The sequence below is a fragment of the Littorina saxatilis genome, linkage group LG16 (assembly GCF_037325665.1).
Source record: "Littorina saxatilis isolate snail1 linkage group LG16, US_GU_Lsax_2.0, whole genome shotgun sequence".
In the NCBI taxonomy this organism is placed as follows: Eukaryota; Metazoa; Mollusca; class Gastropoda; order Littorinimorpha; family Littorinidae; genus Littorina; species Littorina saxatilis.
This window is the reverse complement of record NC_090260.1, coordinates 9,681,897-9,701,691: the sequence shown is the minus strand read 5'-3', so window position 1 is coordinate 9,701,691 and position 19,795 is coordinate 9,681,897. Positions and strand designations below refer to the sequence as shown.

Below are 19,795 nucleotides of genomic sequence, written 5' to 3'. Positions count from 1 at the left end.
CAAACACAACGCACTTAGTAGTTTGACTCTCAGTAAACAATGGCGACTGCACGTGAGAGGGAACAATAAAGAGACCAAAAAGCAATGTACTCACGTTAAAATGACGAACACGGAACGAATAACAGCGACGTTTCGACCTAAGGGTCTTCTTCAGGCACAACAACACAAAAATACACACACAAAAAAGAAGAAAAAAGACGATAGAACAGATAAAGAGGAGAATAACTGACAAAACAACTGACAGCACAATCAGTGAAATACATCTGCAGATCATAAACCTAATTAAAACAAATTAAAACCAAGAAAAAACATGGGAGAAAACAGTAGACAGTCATATTGCTATTTCATATGTTACGTGGATTTCCATTGGTCAATTGGGCAAAACTGAGCTCAGTGCAAAAGTGATATCGACGACATTTCCGTCGATATCAGTTTTGATATCGACGACCTCTTTATTGCTTCCCCACTTCAAAAACAAAAACACCTACATTTAAAAACAAACAAATATATATGAAAATTTAATTATCCAAGAATTTAGTTGAGCAAGTGACTAAAGACTTTTTGAAAGAAAAGACATTTTGAAATACTGAAAAGTACAAGAAAAGAGTGAACAAAAAGATAATCAGAGGGAGGGATATGGAACAGCCAAAGCTGAGACAAATACTTTTGTAATTTCTTTACAGTAGATACAAAATGTCCAAAGAATTAGCAATATATCTAACATTGACTGACTGTGTGATGATATCTTCTGCTATTGGTCTGTTTCGACAGTGATATCAAAATCTCGACCTCCGGTCTCGATTTTGATATCACTGTCTCAACAGACCATAGCAGAAGATATCATCACACAGTCCGTCAATATTGGGTTATATCGACATATCAAAGGTTAAAACCCCTAGCTGCTGATTACTAGTGACGACAACATGGCTGCCTTACCTGATATTTACATATCAGAGGCTAAACCCCACCTGCTGATTGCCAGTGACGACAACTTGGCTGCCTCACCTGATATTTACATATCAGAGGCTACACGCCACCTGCTGATTGCCAGTGACGACAACTTGGCTGCCTCACCTGATATTTACACATCAGAGGCTAAACGCCACCTGCTGATTACTAGTGACGACAACATGGCTGCCTTACCTGATATTTACATATCAGAGGCTAAACCCCACCTGCTGATTACTAGTGACGACAACTTGGCTGCCTTACCTGATATTTACAAGCACCATGCTTCTCGTGTAGACCACGATGGATCAAGGTGCACGAAGCAAACCTGGGTGCAACCCAACTGGGTGAGAACACGCCGTGAAGACTGATTGGTTGAAATCACAACTAATCTCAATTTCAACTAATCTGGCACCGCAGCAGCTAGCAGTGAATAGCTTCTATAATAATAAATAAAATCAAAATTAATTGAATGTTTCAGATATTGATGTTTTTGTATATTTAAGTCTTAAAACCAACTTATTTCAAGATCGTGTTGTTCGCTTGCAAAATGCCGGCAAGGTCATGATCAATGTGTGTCTGTCTGATTCTGATTCAAAGACCTGTGGGTCGACGTACTATCAAACTCGATGTAAAGTATTGTTTTGTTAATAATAAAGGTTCCAGTCACCTACCGTTCTTGTTGTGTGGATGTTGATCGTTGTTCAAATGGAAATATGTGGCCGCAGTCTTAAATTATGTAACTGCAACATTCTTCTAACGGCCGCACAGCCAGCATTACCTATCCGTTGTCCTTGTGTGGTGGTCCTGTCCGGAAGAACATGGACGGAAACAGCTTGTAAACCAAAGGGAAACAACTCAAACAACATTATCTAATGCAGGCCAAGTCTCGTCACCCTCTTGAATCTCTAGTTTTCCGTGCGTTTTGAGAGCAAGGTCCGAGCTGAGTAAAAATAAACGCGTGTAGGAGAAACAATTTGTTTTTGGATGTTGCTTGGAATAGAGGCTAGTCCATTCGTGTTAAAGCTGTCGTCTGTCTATGACTATCCGGGACTGGGAGTTTGACAAAATAGAAATGAGAAACATGTACAGAATTCTGTACAGCGAAGTCGAAACTGAAACTCGACCTGCACTGCACGCATGACCTTGATAGCTGTTTTTCAACGCTTGACTTTTGCGCTGGTAGCTTCCTGCTTTTCAGTAGTTTTCACAATTGGCGCGGTCGCCTAATGGTTAGGATATCGGCCTCTAAATCTCGAGGTCCTGAGTTTGAGCCTCTGTCGACGCGTTTATTTTGTCCCATCAATCCCTCTTGATGCCACGAGGGAGCAAACAGGAAGTTACCAGGGCAAAGGTCAAGCGTTGAATGAAGCTGTCAAGGTCATGCGTGCCGTGGCGGTCGAGTTTCAGGCCGACTTCGCTGTACAGAATTCTGTACATGATTATCAGCCCCATCGTTTAAATCACCTAGCCCCGGACAGCCATAGGTAGACCACAGCTTGAGCGACCTGACGGTGTGTCCCTGTCAGCATAATGTTTGTAGTTTATGTTTACCGCTGCGTAGTATAATATGTCAGTAAATCACATCTTATATTGCTGAAATATACAGCTTTAGAAATCAACGGTATCAGATTGCCATCTAGTGTTGTTTGCGTTCAATAAGAAGTAGGATATATTCGACTTTCATTCCATTCGCAGTGCGCTCCGTGGTATATAATTACCGCATGTGTGCATTTACTGCTTAGACAATACATTGTGAATAGTTCTTCACATTGCCTTTCAATGTTTCATTGTCGTTTTCTCTCAATATATATATATTTATGTCAATGTTATTTTTTGTTTGATTCCTTTCTGTCAGTATTTCCTTTTTTACTTTTGTGATGTTTGACAAGAAAGCCAACAATTTCAATCGTCATCACACTTTATTTCCAAAGCAGGATTTGTTCAATATGCAAGACCCTTTTACCGCCAACATGTTTACTATCTCTTTAACGGTCTGCTATTTGACAAGGACGGTAATATCTAACAGCAAGAAGAAGCTTAACTTTGTAATCTGCTTCTGTTTGTCTTGGCGTGCAAAATATTATACAATTATAAAAGATTTCAATGGTTGGCGTGTGTGTGTGTGTGTGTGTGTGTGTGTGTGTGTGTGTGTGTGTGTGTGTGTGTGTGTGTGTGTGTGTGTATGTATGTGCTAGTGTGTATGTGTGTGTGTGTATGTGTGTGTGTGTGTGTTTGTGTGTGTTTTGGGATGTGTGTGTGTGTGTGTGTATGAGTGTGCATGTGTGTGTGTGTGTGTGTGGGGGGGGGTATGTGTGTGTGTGTGTGTGTGTGTGTGTGTGTGTGTGTGTGTGTGTGTGGCGTATGCCTGGATGTTGTGGGGATATGAGGTAATGTTTGAAAGTATATTGTTGACGAGATTTTGAAAGTGTATGGAGTAGACGTGATTAAATAATGTCCATGTGTGTTTCACATTAACGAGGCGATTGTGAAAACTCCAGTGCGTTGTTTCTGTTTAGTGTGGTTCAGCTTTCCCCCCTATAGCCCTGTCTTGTAACAATAATAATGCATTTCTTTCATTGGTAAAGATCATTAAACAAATCGAGACTTATTGATACATATGATATCAGGTCCAAAAGCAATGTCTTCTAAAAATTAAAAATAAAATACTAGCAAGATAAACAACAAACACATATGGAAACATGATTAAATGATGGATATATTTACAATGGACACCTGCGTTTAACTATTACTGTTTACAACATAACAACAACACATACAGTGTTCTTAGAAAGGGAAGGCCTCAAGCTCTTGAGATCTTCATATGAGCGTAGCTGCTTATTTTTATTGTATTTTATCACACTACTGTCCATCTCCCTGTGATTAATGGTACATTGAATTAAACAAAACTAAACCCAGAACGGCACACGTTTCGATTTGGGTTCCAAACAAGTTACACAAAAGAGCATCGTTAACCCACACATTTTTGCACGAAATCCACCGGCATTATTGATTTTATGCGAGCTGTCACATATTACTATTGCAATGGCAAGCTTTTTCGTCCATGATCCCAGAATAATACAAGTTTATTGATATCAGACAACGAACGTATGAAATACATGTATTGAAGGGGATATTATAATTACACCATAAAACTGTCTATACAGGCATGAGACCAAGGGTGGGGCGGATGGTGGCGAGAGAGGTGAAGGGAAGGGGAATGTTTACAGTGCCGTGTGCCGGGCTGTGAGCAGTGACCGCCAATGTTTAGCTCAGGCACCGCTGCGGCAGACGCGCCATAGTTCTATGCAGGATAATGCAGCGCGCTGTTCTGGCCATCTGGCAAACTGTCGTCCTCATCTCCAAGGCAGACTGATACCAATAGGTGTAAGTTGCACCTGCCTTCAGGCTCAGGGATTTTCTAACGCTCGACTCAAGACTATATAAGAACGCTCACCAAGAGAGGTGCACTGGGAACGAACTTGACTCCGACCAGAGGAGTCGGACCCGACCAAGGCGCGACAACCTGACAACAACATCGCTCAACACTGTGCTCTGTCGGACATCGCTCAACACTCTGCTCTGTCGGACATCGCTCAACACTGTGCTCTGTCGGACATCGCTCAACACTGTGCTCTGTCGGACATCGCTCAACACTCTGCTCTGTCGGACATCGCTCAACACTGTGCTCTGTCGGACATCGCTCAACACTGTGCTCTGTCGGACATCGCTCAACACTCTGCTCTGTCGGACATCGCTCAACACTCTGCTCTGTCGGACATCGCTCAACACTCTGCTCTGTCGGACATCGCTCAACACTCTGCTCTGTCGGACGAGGACATTTAGACTGCCGGCTGGTAAGGGATTCGCTTCTGTATATTTCATTCATTGTTAACATGTTTCCTGCACTATGTTTTTCAAATCGGATTGCATGGCTTCGGTCAGCACTGTAGAGACTATAAGCATTGTTAATGTTTTGCTTTTGCAATTTCTGATCTCCAAGATCTGTTCGGACGTCCTACTTGTAGAGCCAGGCTTCTGAGCTATAATAGGTTACAGCTTCCCCGCGTTCCTTTCTATAAATCGAGTTCTCTTTCTGGGGATTGCTTGTGTGCAATTCACCTCAAATATCCTGCACAACATGCCACACCCTTTCAACTTTAACATGACATAAATGTCCGAAAATAATTGTGTCAATGATAATGTACGTTTCTTTTCTTTATTTGGTGTTTAACGTCGTTTTCAATCACGAAGGGTTATATCGCGACGGGGAAAGGGGGAAGATGGTATAGAGCCACTTGTCAATTGTTTCTTGTTCACAAAAGCACTAATCAAAAATTTGCTCCAGGGGCTTGCAACGTAGTACAATATGTGACCCTCCACCACGAAATGAGTCGCATGTCACCTCGCGCGGTTCTGCGCTAGGCTTAATATAAATCCGGGGAGTGTCTGGTAACAGTGTGAGGGTCACCTTAGTCACAGGCTTATAACTCAAACAGTTTTCGCTCTTTTCTAAAACGGTTTTCACCACTGGATAGAGCATAAAAAACTCTTTAGGAAAATGTAAAAATATGAAAATCATGCAAAGGTGACATGCGACTCATTTCGTGGTGGAGGGTCACATATATTACCTTACTGGGAGAATGCAAGTTTCCAGTACAAAGGACTTAACATTTCTTACATACTGCTTGACTAAAATCTTTACAAAAATTGACCATATTCTATACAAGAAACACTTAACAAGGGTAAAAGGAGAAACAAATCCGTTAGTCGCCTCTTACGACATGCTTGGGAGCATCGGGTAAATTCTTCCCCTTAACCCGCGGGGGGTGATAATGTACCTTCTCCCTACACTCGGAAATTGGAGAAATTACTTCACATCATATTCAGCTTCTTAATATTGAAACATTCTCGTTGATATAAGTAAGTAACCCGATTACAAATGTTAACACGTTACTGAACGTTTTATATCAAGAAAACATCATACTATCAGTGGTAAAAGCGTTATAACATGGGAACCCCAGGTCGAATTATTACCAACATTGTGCACAGGTAAGTTTCGTGTTTGTACAGAATCAAAAACCACAAAAGAAAATAGGGTGATACCATAATTATAGAGTTCTCAAAATATGTCCCCGACCGCACCCAACCTCCACGTCCAGACTGACAAACAGGAACAGAATCATTACATTCTAATTGTATCGAGTTGTTCCTTTGGAATTGTGTGGACATGTTGTTCTCATGAATGCAACACAATTGTGATAAGACAATATGGCAGCCACCTCGTCAGTTGCACGTGCATTCTGTGTTCACACTGTGAGCAGAACCGCTCATTGAAGAGCCAACAAGAGAGAGAAATTCAAGGTGTACTCCCTTACGGCAAAGCCATTAGGGGCATGTTCCCGGGTTTTAACCCGACTTTAGATAGGATACACAAGCGTATGTGTACATGTTTAGGTGGCATCAGCCATCTGCACTTATGGCAGAATGACCGAGGTCTTTTACGTGCAACTGTGGTGACACTGGAGTGGGAGATGGATACCGTCTCTGGGTCTGCACATAAAGTTGACCCGTGTCCGTCCCGGCCCAGATTGGAACATACGACCTTCCGATCACAAGTCCAGCGCTCTACCACCTGAGCTACCCCCCCCCCCCCCCCCCCCAACTAGAGCAAACACGAACCCGGTGTGGGTTGACTGATTTGCACAATATTCTACTCAAACATTGAATACACTTGACCTTCAAATAGGCTTCCGCACACTTAACAAGACATTTCGTCATTGCTAAGTATATATATGGACCGTACTGTTTTGAAGAATGTATTTGTTGCTGACACGTAAAGGGCAAATAATTCAGTACATAAACATTGTGTCTGTGGAGAAAAAGGAAGGGAAATAACAGCTTTTATCAAAGATACAACAACAGCTGGAGTGATTCACTGAAAAGTTCAATTGACAGGACGTTTACATAGGTTTTAGTACACGTAACAAGAAATGTACGCATAACTAAGTATATGAACTGTACTGTACTGAAAAAAAAACATTTGTTCCATACACGTTCACATTATTGCGGGTTTTTTTAATTTGTTTTAGATAAAAACGTAAGGGAAGTAACTTCTTGTATAAATGAAGCAATTTACGTCACAAAGCAGGGGTGGTAACTTGAATTCACTAGCATGCCCTTACCAATCTTATTAGAGAAATACCTAACATTTGAGTAAGACTTCTGTGACTTTAACAGAGTATTTCATACGGCAATTGTCTTTATTGTGCAGAACAATGCCTGCCGGGAAGATGTTTATGCTGATAGCTGTGCTGTATGTGACCCTCCATATGCAACTTGTACTAGGTCAGTGGTAGTAGTAGTGGTGGTGGCAGAGGTAGTGGTGGTAGTAGTGGCAGTGGTGGTGGTCGATAGAAGTAGTAGCAGTAAAATGGTGGTAGATTTAGTAGTGGTGGCAGTAGTGGTGATGGTGGTAGTAGTAGTGGTGGTGGTGGTGGTGGTAGTGGTGATTGGTTAGAATTAGTGGTGGTGGTGGCAGAAGTAGTGGTGGAGGTAGTAGTAGTAGTGGTAGTGGTGATGGTAGTGGTAATAGTGGTGGTAGTACTAGTTGTAGTAATAGTGGTAGCGGTAGGAGAAGTAGTAGTAGTAGTAGTGGTGGTGGTAGTAGTAGTGGTAGTGGTGATGGTAGTACCAGTGGTGCAGTATTAGTAGTAGGATTAGTAGTGGTTTTGGTAGTAGTAGTAGTGGTGGTGGTAGCAGTAGTGGTAGTGGTGATGGTAGTAGCAGTGGTGCAGTATTAGTAGTAGGATTAGTAGTGGTTTTGGTAGTAGTAGTAGTGGTGGTGGTAGCAGTAGTGGTAGTGGTGATGGTAGTAGCAGTGGTGCAGTATTAGTAGTAGGATTAGTAGTGGTTGTGGTAGTAGTAGTAGTGGTGGTGGTAGCAGTAGTGGTAGTGGTGATGGTAGTAGCAGTGGTGCAGTATTAGTAGTAGGATTAGTAGTGGTTGTGGTAGTAGTAGTAGTGGTGGTGGTAGTAGTAGTGGTAGTGGTGATGGTAGTACCAGTGGTGCAGTATTAGTAGTAGGATTAGTAGTGGTTTTGGTAGTAGTAGTAGTGGTGGTGGTAGCAGTAGTGGTAGTGGTGATGGTAGTAGCAGTGGTGCAGTATTAGTAGTAGGATTAGTAGTGGTTGTGGTAGTAGTGGAAGTAGTGACAGTGATCACTTTTTACAATGAGCCATTCTGACGGAAAAAAATATTCCAATCATGGTAAAGCTGTTTACTAATCCTGCCAATAGCGCAAAGACAGTGCACGCATTGAAGGGGCATTCCTTCCTGTGCACATGATTCTGCTCACCGTCAGGCTTTAACATGGGGTCAAGGACACCCCCATCACACACTTTTTGTCACACTCAAACAATCTTCTTCTTCTTCTTCTTCTTCTGTGTTCGTGGGCTGAAACTCCCACGTACACTCGTGTTTTTGCACGAGTGAATGTGTACGTGTACGACCGTTTTTACCCCGCCCTTAAGGCAGCCATATGCCGCTTTCGGAGGAAGCATGCTGCGTATTTTCGTGTTTCTATAACCCACCGAACTCTGACATGGATTACAGGATCTTGTCCGTGCGTACTTGGTCTTGTGCTTGCGTGTACACACGAAGGGGGATAAGCCACTAAGCAGGTCTGCACATAAGTTGACCTGGGAGATCGTAAAAATCTCCACACTTAACCCACCAGGCGGCCGCGGCCGGGATTCGAACCCTCGACCTTCCGATTATTAGGCCGACGTATTACCACCCCACCACTGCGCCCGCCACTCAAACAATGAATAGCCTGGATGTTTTCTTGTTGTTGTTTCTGTGTGAGTAGAGGGATATTTAATCAATGCATTCATCAAAAGCTACCAGTATCAATCTCCGGCATGTTCTAGCTCTGCGCACAGGAAGCAGCCCCGGATGTTGAGTGTCGGTGTGTGTTTAAATGGGGATGGCCCATGTAGAGGATGAGCTGGCCTGCCATAGTTGGCAGCACTGTATTCATTATTTTATTTTATTTTTATTTTGTATCACTTTATTGTCCCATCGCTGGAAATTCGGGGCTCTTCCTCCCAGTGGAAAGCTAGCAGCAACAGAGTCGCGCTACCCAGGTGTATGCGTGTTTAGGTGTAATCACCCACCTGCACTTATGGCAGAATGACCGGGGTAGCAGTGACACGGGGGTGGAACATGGATACCGTCTCTGAGTCTGCACATAAAGTTGACCCGTGTCCGTCCCGGTCCGGATTCAAACCTGCGACCTTAGGATATAAAGTCCAATGCTCTACCAACTGAGCTACCGGGACCCTGTGCTTTAAAAACTGTTGGTTTAAGCCAATCACAAGCAACTGTTTTTCTCTCTTGAATGGCGAACAGGCCAAGCGTGACGCATGTATACTACTGTTGTGTCTGCAGGTACGGCATGTGGGTCACAAGGCTACAACCAGACCACACACAGCTGCTGTGGAAACCAGGTCTACGCCAAGGACACAGAGGAGCGTTGTTGCAACTCAGCTCTACTGTACAACTCCAAGAACCAAAGCTGCTGCAACGGACAGGTCGTCACTGGTGGAGCGTATCATTACTGCTGCGGGAACCAAGCCTACAGTTTCCTGACGCACACATGCTGCAAAGAACAGGTCGTCAAAGGCGGAATTGACTATCGTTGTTGCGGGAACCAGCCTTACAATAGGTATACACACTCATGCTGCAACGGTCACATCACGTTGGGTGGTTACAGGGGAGACTGGAGGTGCTGCGTCAACCGCACCTACAGGGCCAAGACCCACGGTTGCTGCGGAGGCAACGTGACGTACAACAGCAACAAACGTTTGTGCTGTGAAGGCCAGATCAAGAAAGGGGGACCAGACCGAGGGTGCTGTGTGAGGAAGACTTACAGCTACAGCAATCAGATTTGTTGTGATGGTAACGTCAAGAAAGGGGGACCAGACCGACGATGTTGCGGGAGCAAGACGTACAGCTACAGCAACCAGACCTGTTGTAACGGCAACATAAAGCAAGGGGGGCCTTACTTTGGATGCTGCGGGAAGAAAACCTACAGCTATACAAATGAAAGCTGCTGCGAGGGCAAGGTCAAGCCGGGTGGATCTTACCACAGTTGCTGTGGAGCCAAGACGTATGACTACCGGACACAGAAATGCTGTGCAGGGAAAGTGGGACCGGGTGGGTCGTACTACTATCGTTGCTGTGGCGACAAGTCCTACAACTCGAAATATAATGCCGAGGGGTGTTGCAACTCAAAACGGACCTACAACGGGACGACACACACTTGCTGTGGAGGAAGGGTCAAGGTCGGTGGTACCGGTCACGCTTGCTGCGGGGATCGAGTCTACGACTACAGGTCACACACCTGTTGCTACGGGAAAACTCTACTTGGAGGAAGGTATTACCGTTGCTGCGGAAAACAAATCTACAACTACAATACTCACACCTGCTGCGAACAGAGCGTCCTGCCTGGAGGAACGAACCACGGTTGCTGTGGCAACAAGACATTCAGTCTCCGGACTCACACCTGCTGTGAAGGTGAGGTCAAGACAGGTGGGACCGATAACTATTCCCGTTGCTGTGGAAACCAGGTTTACAGTGGGAGGACTCACACGTGCTGCGCGGATCAAGTGAAGCCAGGCGGGAGCAATCACGCATGCTGTGGAGGCGAACCATACGACCGCGGGACACACACGTGTTGTCAAGGCCAAGTCAAGCCGGGAGGACCCAGTTGCTGTGGTAGTCAGCCATACGACTACGGCACACAACGTTGCTGCGGAAGTTCAGAACAACCCTACAACATGTCGTCGCAAACCTGCTGCTATCACCATGTGTTCCCGGGAGGACCCGACCATGAATGCTGTGCCACTCAGGCATACAACACCACCTCCCAGAGCTGCTGTCAAAGCAAGGTCAAACCGGGCGGACAAGGCCATTGGTGCTGTGTAGATAAACCCTACAACTACACAACTCACGGCTGCTGCGGTGTCAAGCCCTACAACTTCACAACACAACGCTGCTGCAGGACCGAGCCTTACGATTTCACCACACACGGTTGCTGCAAGGCGGTGCTTTACGACATGACGTCACAGCGCTGCTGTAGCGGCCAGGTCCAGGTCAACACCACGAGCTGCCCCTAGTGACGTCATCAATCTCCATCCTGCACACGAGTTGAACGGAAGATTAGACGACATCAACATCACTGTTAGCAATAAAAGATGATGCTTTCTATTATAATTTCTTGCTCAAAACCCCATAAACATGAAGATGATAAGGTTTATAAACAAATTTTGAAATGTTGATCCACATGTAATGAATGAATTCTTGAAGTGAAAAAAAAACCCAATAGTTTAAATTGTAAAGGAAGAAAGAAAATAAATGTTACGGACAAAAGGTTACTTGCGAGTCGTCTTGTTTAAAATATCAGTGTCATAGTCACATGTGTGTGTGGTGTGTTAACTGATAAGTGTCATAGTCCTGTACATGTGTTGTAATATTGTCTGTGTCATAGTCATGTATGTGAATAGTGAGATTATCAGTGTGGTGAGATTTTCAGAGTCAAAATCATCTGATTTGTGTGTGGTAAGATCATCAGAGTTATAGTCTTCTGTGTGTTGAGATTCTCTCTGCTTTGCCTGTGAGCTTCAGTACAATGTATTCGACGCAGGTACACATACATATTCTCTTCAAAACTCTCCCTTTCAATCGTGTTTGTTTTTTTATATGGCTTGTACTTCAGTCAAGACCCAGCGGGAATATCATCGGGATCCACTTGCCACAGGCTCGTGGATATTCATTCGCTGGGTCTTGACTAAAATACAAGCCATATACAAACAAAAAACCACTCGTGTTGTAACCTATACATATGGATTTATATATATAGAGAGATACAGTGGGCACTGACTTTGTGTTCCTATCTGTCATCATGAGTCTTGCAGTTCTTTCTGTTTACTGCTGCATAGTCAATAGACCTTTTTCGTATAACCTTTGCCCCCAGCGTTTCGACCAATCATATTTTAGGGCACGGCAGCCTCTCTCTGATAACCGGAACTAGGGGGCAATACCTCTTTCACTTTCAATGCTCGAAGATTACTTTGCCAGAGGATTACTTTGAGAAATTCTGCAAGAAAACGGATTATCTTGTTCAAAATCATGAACAAAAAGTCAAGGACATGCACGAAGGTATGGTTTGAAACGGCTATTGGTGGTATATGGACGAAAGACTTGGCGAAAGTTCCCCTGCATAAGCGAGGGTGCGTATCGCTAGCGCTACGTGTCATTTGTGCTGAGTGTCATTTGTCCTACGTGTCATTTGTGCTACGTGCCACTATCGCTACGTTGATTACTGCTACAAATAATTTGTCGATGAGTCGCTATTATTCGTTCATTATCACTACGTGTCGACAGCACTACATCTTTTAGCGCGAGGTGTCATTATCGCCACGTGTCAATACCACTACTTACTGACGACTCTCTCTTTCTCCTTTTTTCAGTCTCCCGCTCTCACTCGTGGTTTGTGTGTGTATATGTATGTCTGTGTATGTATGTGTGTGCGTGTGTGTGCGTGTGTCTGTCTGTTCCAGTGTGTGTGTGTGTGTGTGTGTGTGTGTGTGTGTGTGTGTGTGTGTGTGTGTGTGTGTGTTACTCTCTCTATCTCTCTCTCTTGCTCACTCGCTCGCTCACTCACTCTGTCTCTCTCTCTGCCTCTTTCTCTCTCTCTCTCTCTCTCTCTCTCTCTCTCTCTCTTTCTCTCTCTGTGTGGCCTTAATAATAAACCGTTCTGAGTTCTCTCTCTCTCTCTCTCTCTCTCTCTCTCTCTCTCTCTCTCTCTCTCTCTCTCTCTCTCTTCTCTCTATCTCTCTCTCTCTTCTCTCTATCTCTCTCGCTCTCTCTAAAGGAATATTTTGTTGTTCCTTTCAATTTGCCAGAGATTTGTAATTTTCGGAAGAAAGTCTCTGCATGATTTTGATCTTTTTAGAAAAAAAGGGCTTTGTTTTTGACTAATTGTAAGACAGTGTTATTGCATATATTTGTAAATGGAAATATTGACACAAGGTATAACCGAGGATATATATTGAAACCTTTTCTTCTCTCCCAAATTCTTTTATGAAATGAGAGGGGGAGAGAGAGAGAGGGGGGGGGGGATTGACAGACAGAAAAAGCGCGTGAAATCGGAAGAGAGAGACAGTTAAAAGGGATGGAGGGTGCTTTTTATGGTTGATTGGTTTTAGTTCTTAATGCATTGTTTTTGACAATAGTTTTCATTCGGTAAAAGCCAAATTCAATTACCGCTCGCTCTCTCTCTCTCTCTCTCTCTCTCTCTCTCTCTCTCTCTCTCTCTCTCTCTCTCTCTCTCTCTCTCTCTCTCTCTCTCTCTCTCTCTCTCTCTCTCTTCATTACACACACTTACACACACACACACACACACACACACACACACACACACACACACACACACACACACCGCACACACACGCACAAACACGCACAAACGCATACATACACACGGTATCGTACACACAAACTCACACACAGAAAAACATCCGTGTATGTATATACGGTATCATGCGAGAGAGAGAGAGAAACATTTGGTAGCACTGACTGCCAGCTTCACGGTAATTCGTACCCCTAGCGCGGCTCTGCTTGGGTGGGAATGTTCTGAGCAAAACACTATGTGTTACTCCATACCCCCCGCCCTCCATGGAACTTCTTGACCCCAACCAATTGGAGGGGGGGGAGTTTGCCCAGTCGGTAGAGGCGCTGGCTTTAAAACCGGTTGTTACTATCAGCGTGGGTTCAACCCCCAAGTTCGGCGCGGGATGTGTGTCCCAGAGTCAACGTTGTGCAGACTCTCCTCGGTGTCCGAACACCCCCGTGTGCACCCATGCGCACGATACAGATCCCAGGGTCACAGCGAAAGCCTCAGGCCTTGGAAACACGAATACATGCATGCAAAAATATGAAGCTCGGGTGTCCGTTCGGCCAACAGCCAATAAAGTAACCATTTCAGCACTGACCCAAGACGACCCAACCCGGTCCCTAGCCCATTTCAGGTCTCCTCTAGCAGCCGGCAGCCAGCTGTCTACATCCTCCCCCCCCCCCCCCCCCCCCCTGCATTTTTATTTTTTATTTTCCCGTGTAACATGCCCCTAATGGCTTTGCCGTGAGGGCGTAAAACTTACATTTTCTCTCTTCGAGACAGAGAGGGGTAGAGAGTGGGGAGGGGGAAATCCAAGATTAAGGGTGGGTACGAAGTCAACGTAGTTGGCATCGCTGATAGCCGTGCCATTGGCAGACACGAAGTGACTCGAGCAGGCTTTTCAATGGCACGACAAACCCCTGTCGTCGGATTGCATGCACCCATCGCGTCCTTCGCTGTTGCGCCTTCGCACTTGCACCAATCGGAAAGCCATACAATGACAAATTCTGTCCACCGTATTTCTCTTTCCTCATTCCACTGTTGCACTTGCAGTTGCAAACACAACAGTTTGCCTCGTCGTCTCCGCACTTGACTTTGCACCAAGCCTCGTTGTCGATTTTTCCTTTTGCCCCCTAGTTCCGGTAGATCTGACAATAAACTTCACAGCGCATGCGCCAAAATTTAAGTGAAAAAGGTCTATTCAAGGAGAGTCACTCCGCAGAGTCAATCCGTCGGAGCTCGACTGGAGGTTTCGAATCGCAAATAACGAAGAGCACATTCCTTTCTCCGAGTTCAAATTAATGAGGTCTCTCTGAAAGATCATCACTGTTCAGCTTAACGCTGCACTGGAATTTACCAACATAAATTAAAATGCGTGTGACGAAAGCACGACACACTTGAGACACCCCACACACAAGTAGATCTTGCTATACACGACCTGACCACACAGTTATGCCTATTCAAATGCGCGTAGCAAAATGTGCGTTTGGAATCTTCTTTTTTCTATGGCGGTACTGACAATATCGTTATTGAAACAATCCCAGTGCACTAAGGGATTTATAGAGAAAATCTCGAAAATACACTCACAAAAGTAGATCTAACTCGACCTGTCCCCAATTTATCCAAACGCCATCAGAAAAACGTGCCTTGTCAAACGTTTTGATCTATTTTTTAGAATTTTCTCGATTTGCTCTATAAATCCCTTAGTGCACTGGGATGTCTCAATAACTTAAATTGTCAGTAAGTACTGGTGTCACATGACTGATGTGAACCAGTTGATTGGCTAATGGCTATGAGCTTCGTCCAATAATGAATTTTCTCGATTTGCTCTATAAATCCCTTAGTGCACTGGGATGTCTCAATAACTTAAATAATAATATCAAATAACTTTCCCATAGCGCGAGTCCCATCAATTGGCTCCAGGCGCTTAAAACATGTTTTCAACACAGAATGCTATGTCAGAATAGCAATATATTAACCCTATTGTGTTTTCAGCGTTGCAATAGGGTCCGATATTTAGACTCAAACAAGTTTACTGAGACTCGTCTCCGACTGGTCGGCATTATACTTGTCTCGTCTAAATATCGAACCCTATTGCTACTCTGAAAACACAATAGCGGTTAATGTTTGAGAGTATTTCGTTGACGAGAGTTTGAAAGTGGATGGAGCAGATGTGATTACAACATGTGTGTCTAACAATAATGTGTTGATGTTGAAGAGTCCAGTGCGTTGTTGCTGTTTCTGTGGTTGACCTTGTCCCCTATAGCACTGTCTTGTTGCAATAATAATGCATCTCTTTCTTTGGAAAAGATCATTAAACAAATCGAGACACATGATAACAATTACTAAAAGCAATGGTTTCTAAAAATAAAAATACCCCAGAATCGCAAGATTTAAAAACAAAGTATAAAGGAACAAGATTTACAAAGGTCAACCAAAATAAATAGTCTGTTTACGGTAACATAGGCAAAACAAATAGGGTCGGTAGGTCGGGATTTTTGATTTTGTATTTCTTTATTTTTCCCCAAAAAACATATTTTTAAGTTATTTTGCCAAAAAACAAAGATTTGTTTGGTTAAAAAAAACAATGTTTCCCCCAAATGCCAAAAAAAGTCTAGGGTCGCGCGAAAAAAATAGGGTCGGTCTATATTTTTGTTTGGCCTAATGAATGTATTTGCAACGGACACCAGGGCTGAAGTGCACGAACAAGTTGCCACCCAAGTGGGAGCCAACCACAGTGTTGCATTGACTGAAACTGAGATGTGTCTTGATTTCAACGAATCAGAACCCGCGTTCCAAAACAATGTACACGAACGAGCATCGTTAACCTTAAAATCGTGCACACAATCTGCTGGTAATATTGATTTTGTGTGAGCTTTCATATTTTACTTTTGCGTGTGCACGCGTTTTCGTCTGCAATAACAGACTAATAAAAGTTATTTTTAAACCAGATACCGAGCGCATTAAATAGATGCATTGACGTCGTATGTAAAGAAGAGAATAGTTAACTACACAATAAAACAGTATATAAAACGCTCACCAGCAGCCTGTGCTGAGAACGAACTTCACTCCGGCCAGAGGAGACGACCCGACCAAGGATTGACAACCTGACAGCAACATCGCTCAATATTCTGATCCGTCGGACGAGGACATTTACACTTCCGGCTGGTAACATATTTTCTCAATCTCTCTTCGATCATTATTTCTCTGATATATTTGTCCACATCCGATTGGTTTGGGTCAGCGTTTCTAAGACGGTATACCTTGTTTTGCTTTTGCAGTTTCGGTTGACAAAAAGTCAACTGCTTTTTTTAACAATTATATATTTTTTTTATGCAAAGATGTACTTCGATCTCCTTGACAGAACTGGACACCAAAGATGTCTAAACTCGTGCCAAAAAGTAAAGCAACCCTGATATTAAATCTGAAACGCTATATTGCAAATTCATCACAATTTTTGAACAGCTAGATAACTTCCTTTATGCTTAAAGAAAAACAGGCATCGTCCTACGTTATACTTACTCAACGTTGTTCTAGAACAAAACCCTACTACAACAATGTGTAAACTTACACTAAAGAAAGAGAGAGGTTTTACATGTATAAACCGAGCACGCAATAAGACGACTGAAGTAAAATACATTCAAATAAACAGTGTACCTCTACAACAGCAGTTTGTTTAAAATGCTACATCTTTTATGTTTACTATTTACAATCACGATACACCTTCATACATCCAAGACCTGTTCGAACGCTCTCCTGGTAGAGTCATGGCAGCTGGCTTCTGAGCCTTACGCTACCGCTCCCCGCAATAATGTGTATGAATCCAGTTTCTGTGCCTCGGTATGTCTTGTGTGGAGTTCACTTTCAATATACTGCAACACATGCCAAACCCCTTTCGGCATTTAAGTAAATTGTTTGAAAATATCTTTGTTAATGTCATTTCTCGCCCTACCCTCGGAAATTGGAGCTATTATTTATTCACATCGTAATCATCATCTTACTATTGCATCATGCATAATTTTGATCTGAATATGAAAAACCGGACCAACCAGTCCTAGCACTAACCCCATAATGCCAGACGCCAGGCGGAGCAGCCACTAGATTGCCACTTTTAAAGTCTTAGGTATGACCCGGCCGGGGTTCGAACCCACGACTTCCCGATCACAGGGCGGACGCCTTACCACTAGGCCACCGTGTCGGTAGTAGTAGTAGTAGTAGTAGTAGTAGTAGTAGTAGTAGTAGTAGTAGTAGTAGTAGTAGTAGTAGTAGTAGTAGTAGTAGTAGTAGTAGTAGTAGCAGCAGTAGCAGTAGCAGTAGTAGTAGTTACACGTCTAGTTTCAAACATATTTTTACGGAGGTCAGCTCTACAGCTCACTTTGGATTTTTAAGACTTGAATTTTAAACATCCTCGATATGTAGAGTTTCGATTTAGCTTTTGTGTTCCCTTCAGGTGACGTTCCTGATTGTGTTTATTGAAATTGGTTTAATTTAAATGTGTGTAATGTTCAACTTGTGGGGTCCTGATTTGGCCTATATGGTCCGCTGGACCCAAAATGCAACAATCAATCAATCAATCTTGTTCCATTTTGAGGTAATTCAGATAAAAACAGCTTATGTAGTGGGGAATGTACCAGGCATGACACACACATCGTAATTATTGTTGTCTTGGAAAGAAAAACAAGTCGCGTAAGGCGAAAATACAATATTTAGTCAAGTAGCTGCCATTTTTCAGCAAGACCGTATACTCGTAGCATCGTCAGTCCACCGCTCATGGCAAAGGCAGTGAAATTGACAATAAGAGCGGGGTAGTAGTTGCGCTCAGAAGGATAGCACGCTTTTCTGTACTTCTCTTCGTTTTAACTTTCTGAGCGTGTTTTTAATCCAAACATATCATATCTATATGTTTTTGGAATCAGGAACCGACAAGGAATAAGATGTTTTTAAATTGATTTCGAAAGACCGAGCCTTACGACTCCACGACGCACGGTTGCTGCAAGGCTGTGCTTTACGACATGACGTCACAGCGCTGCTGTAGCGGACAGATCCAGGCCAACACCACGAGCTGCCCCTAGTGACGCCGTCACTCTTCGTGTCAAGAAGTCCTGCGATCCTGCAAACTGTTGAACGGAAGATAAGAATTAAGATAGCAACACTTTTTTTAAGAAATGAAAGATGATGCTTTCGATTATAATGTCCCGCTCAAAACCCCTTCCACCATCCCCCGATCAGACCTTTAAATAAAAATGAAGATAATAGGGCTTTAACACATTTTAAAACGTTGATCCATATTTACTGAATGTGTTCTTAAACTTAAGTGAACAAAACACCAGTTAAAATTGTTGAAAAAAACACACAATAAATTCCACAGGCAAAAGGATACATGCAAGTCGTCTTGCTTAAAATATCAATGTCCTAGTCACGTGTATATGTGTGTGTGTGTGTGTGTGTGTGTGTGTGTGTGTGTGTGTGTGTGTGTGTATGTCCGTGTGTGTGTATGTGTGTCCGTGTGTGTGTGTGTGTGTGCGTGCGTGCGGGTATGTATGTGTGTGTGTGCGTGCGTATGTGTGTGTGCATGGGTGCGTGTGTGTGTGTGTGTGTGTGTGTGTACGTATGTGTATGTGCGTGTGTACATGGATGCGTGTGTGTGTGTATGTGAGTGTGCGTGTGTGTGTGTGTGTGCGTACGTATGTGTGTGTGTTCTTTTATCATTCTCCTTCCGCACACAGAAGACAACGTTAACGTTGTGTGTGTGTGTGTGTGTGTGTGTGTGTGTGTGTTCTGTTATCATTCTCATTCCGTACACAGAAGATAACGTTAACGTTAACGTTGGTACTTCAATACAATTTATTTTTCATTTGCGATGTCCACACTCCAATCACATGGCACATAACATCCCCGTGACGATTCACACTAACTCCGTAACCTCCTGACAGCAGATTTGTGTACAGCCTTACCGGCATATAAGGTACCGTCGTTCTCGCTTCATCCGTCATGTTATCACCGTGACGCTGTGCAGCCTGTTACATGGGATGAGGGCGTTCTGCTGCTTGCACTCATACCAACACTCAACGGCCTGCTTTTTTTGCACATAGTTGGATTTTCTGTGTGTCAGGCGTCACTTGCAATATTTTTTTCAGAAAAGATATCCCAGTGCTCAAGCACTGACATATTTTTTTTAGAAAGATGTGGACCAGTAGGACGTGTCTTTGTTAACCCAGATTCGGCCAAAGGTCTGTTGGCAGTGTGTTGCCCGGTGCTGTCCCTGTCCGTGTCATAACGTGCGCTTCTCTACCCTGGAATGAAAAGAAGAATTCAAGGATTCAGTGTTTCGTTTCTGTCTTTCTATCTGAAAGGTCAGTCTCTGGACACTCACACTCACCACGGAAGA

The 19,795-nt window shown here is 43.6% G+C and overlaps 2 protein-coding genes and 1 long non-coding RNA gene across 4 annotated transcripts in view; 2 read left to right on the top strand and 1 right to left on the bottom strand.

Moving 5' to 3' along the window:
* The window catches only part of LOC138950336 (Kruppel-like factor 18), a 128,120-nt gene extending 116,734 nt beyond the window's left edge, over nucleotides 1-11,386 (top strand). The window contains exons 2-3 of the mRNA XM_070322088.1: nucleotides 7,223-7,296; nucleotides 9,399-11,386. Coding sequence (XP_070178189.1) covers nucleotides 7,227-7,296; nucleotides 9,399-11,128 — 1,800 coding nt within the window. The 5' untranslated portion in view covers nucleotides 7,223-7,226 and the 3' untranslated portion in view covers nucleotides 11,129-11,386. The remainder of the gene's footprint in view (nucleotides 1-7,222; nucleotides 7,297-9,398) is intronic.
* A 5,056-nt stretch (nucleotides 11,387-16,442) lies between these two features.
* On the top strand, nucleotides 16,443-18,786 carry LOC138951569 (uncharacterized). Its single transcript, XR_011451175.1, has 2 exons — nucleotides 16,443-16,575; nucleotides 18,324-18,786. It is a non-coding gene; the product is annotated as an uncharacterized lncRNA (long non-coding RNA).
* Nucleotides 18,787-19,238: 452 nt separating this feature from the next.
* The window catches only part of LOC138950342 (antistasin-like), a 16,786-nt gene continuing 16,229 nt past the window's right edge, over nucleotides 19,239-19,795 (bottom strand). For both annotated transcript variants that reach the window (XM_070322096.1, XM_070322095.1), the window contains one exon: nucleotides 19,239-19,700. In XM_070322096.1, the coding sequence (XP_070178197.1) occupies nucleotides 19,696-19,700 (5 nt within the window). In that variant the 3' untranslated portion in view covers nucleotides 19,239-19,695. The remainder of the gene's footprint in view (nucleotides 19,701-19,795) is intronic.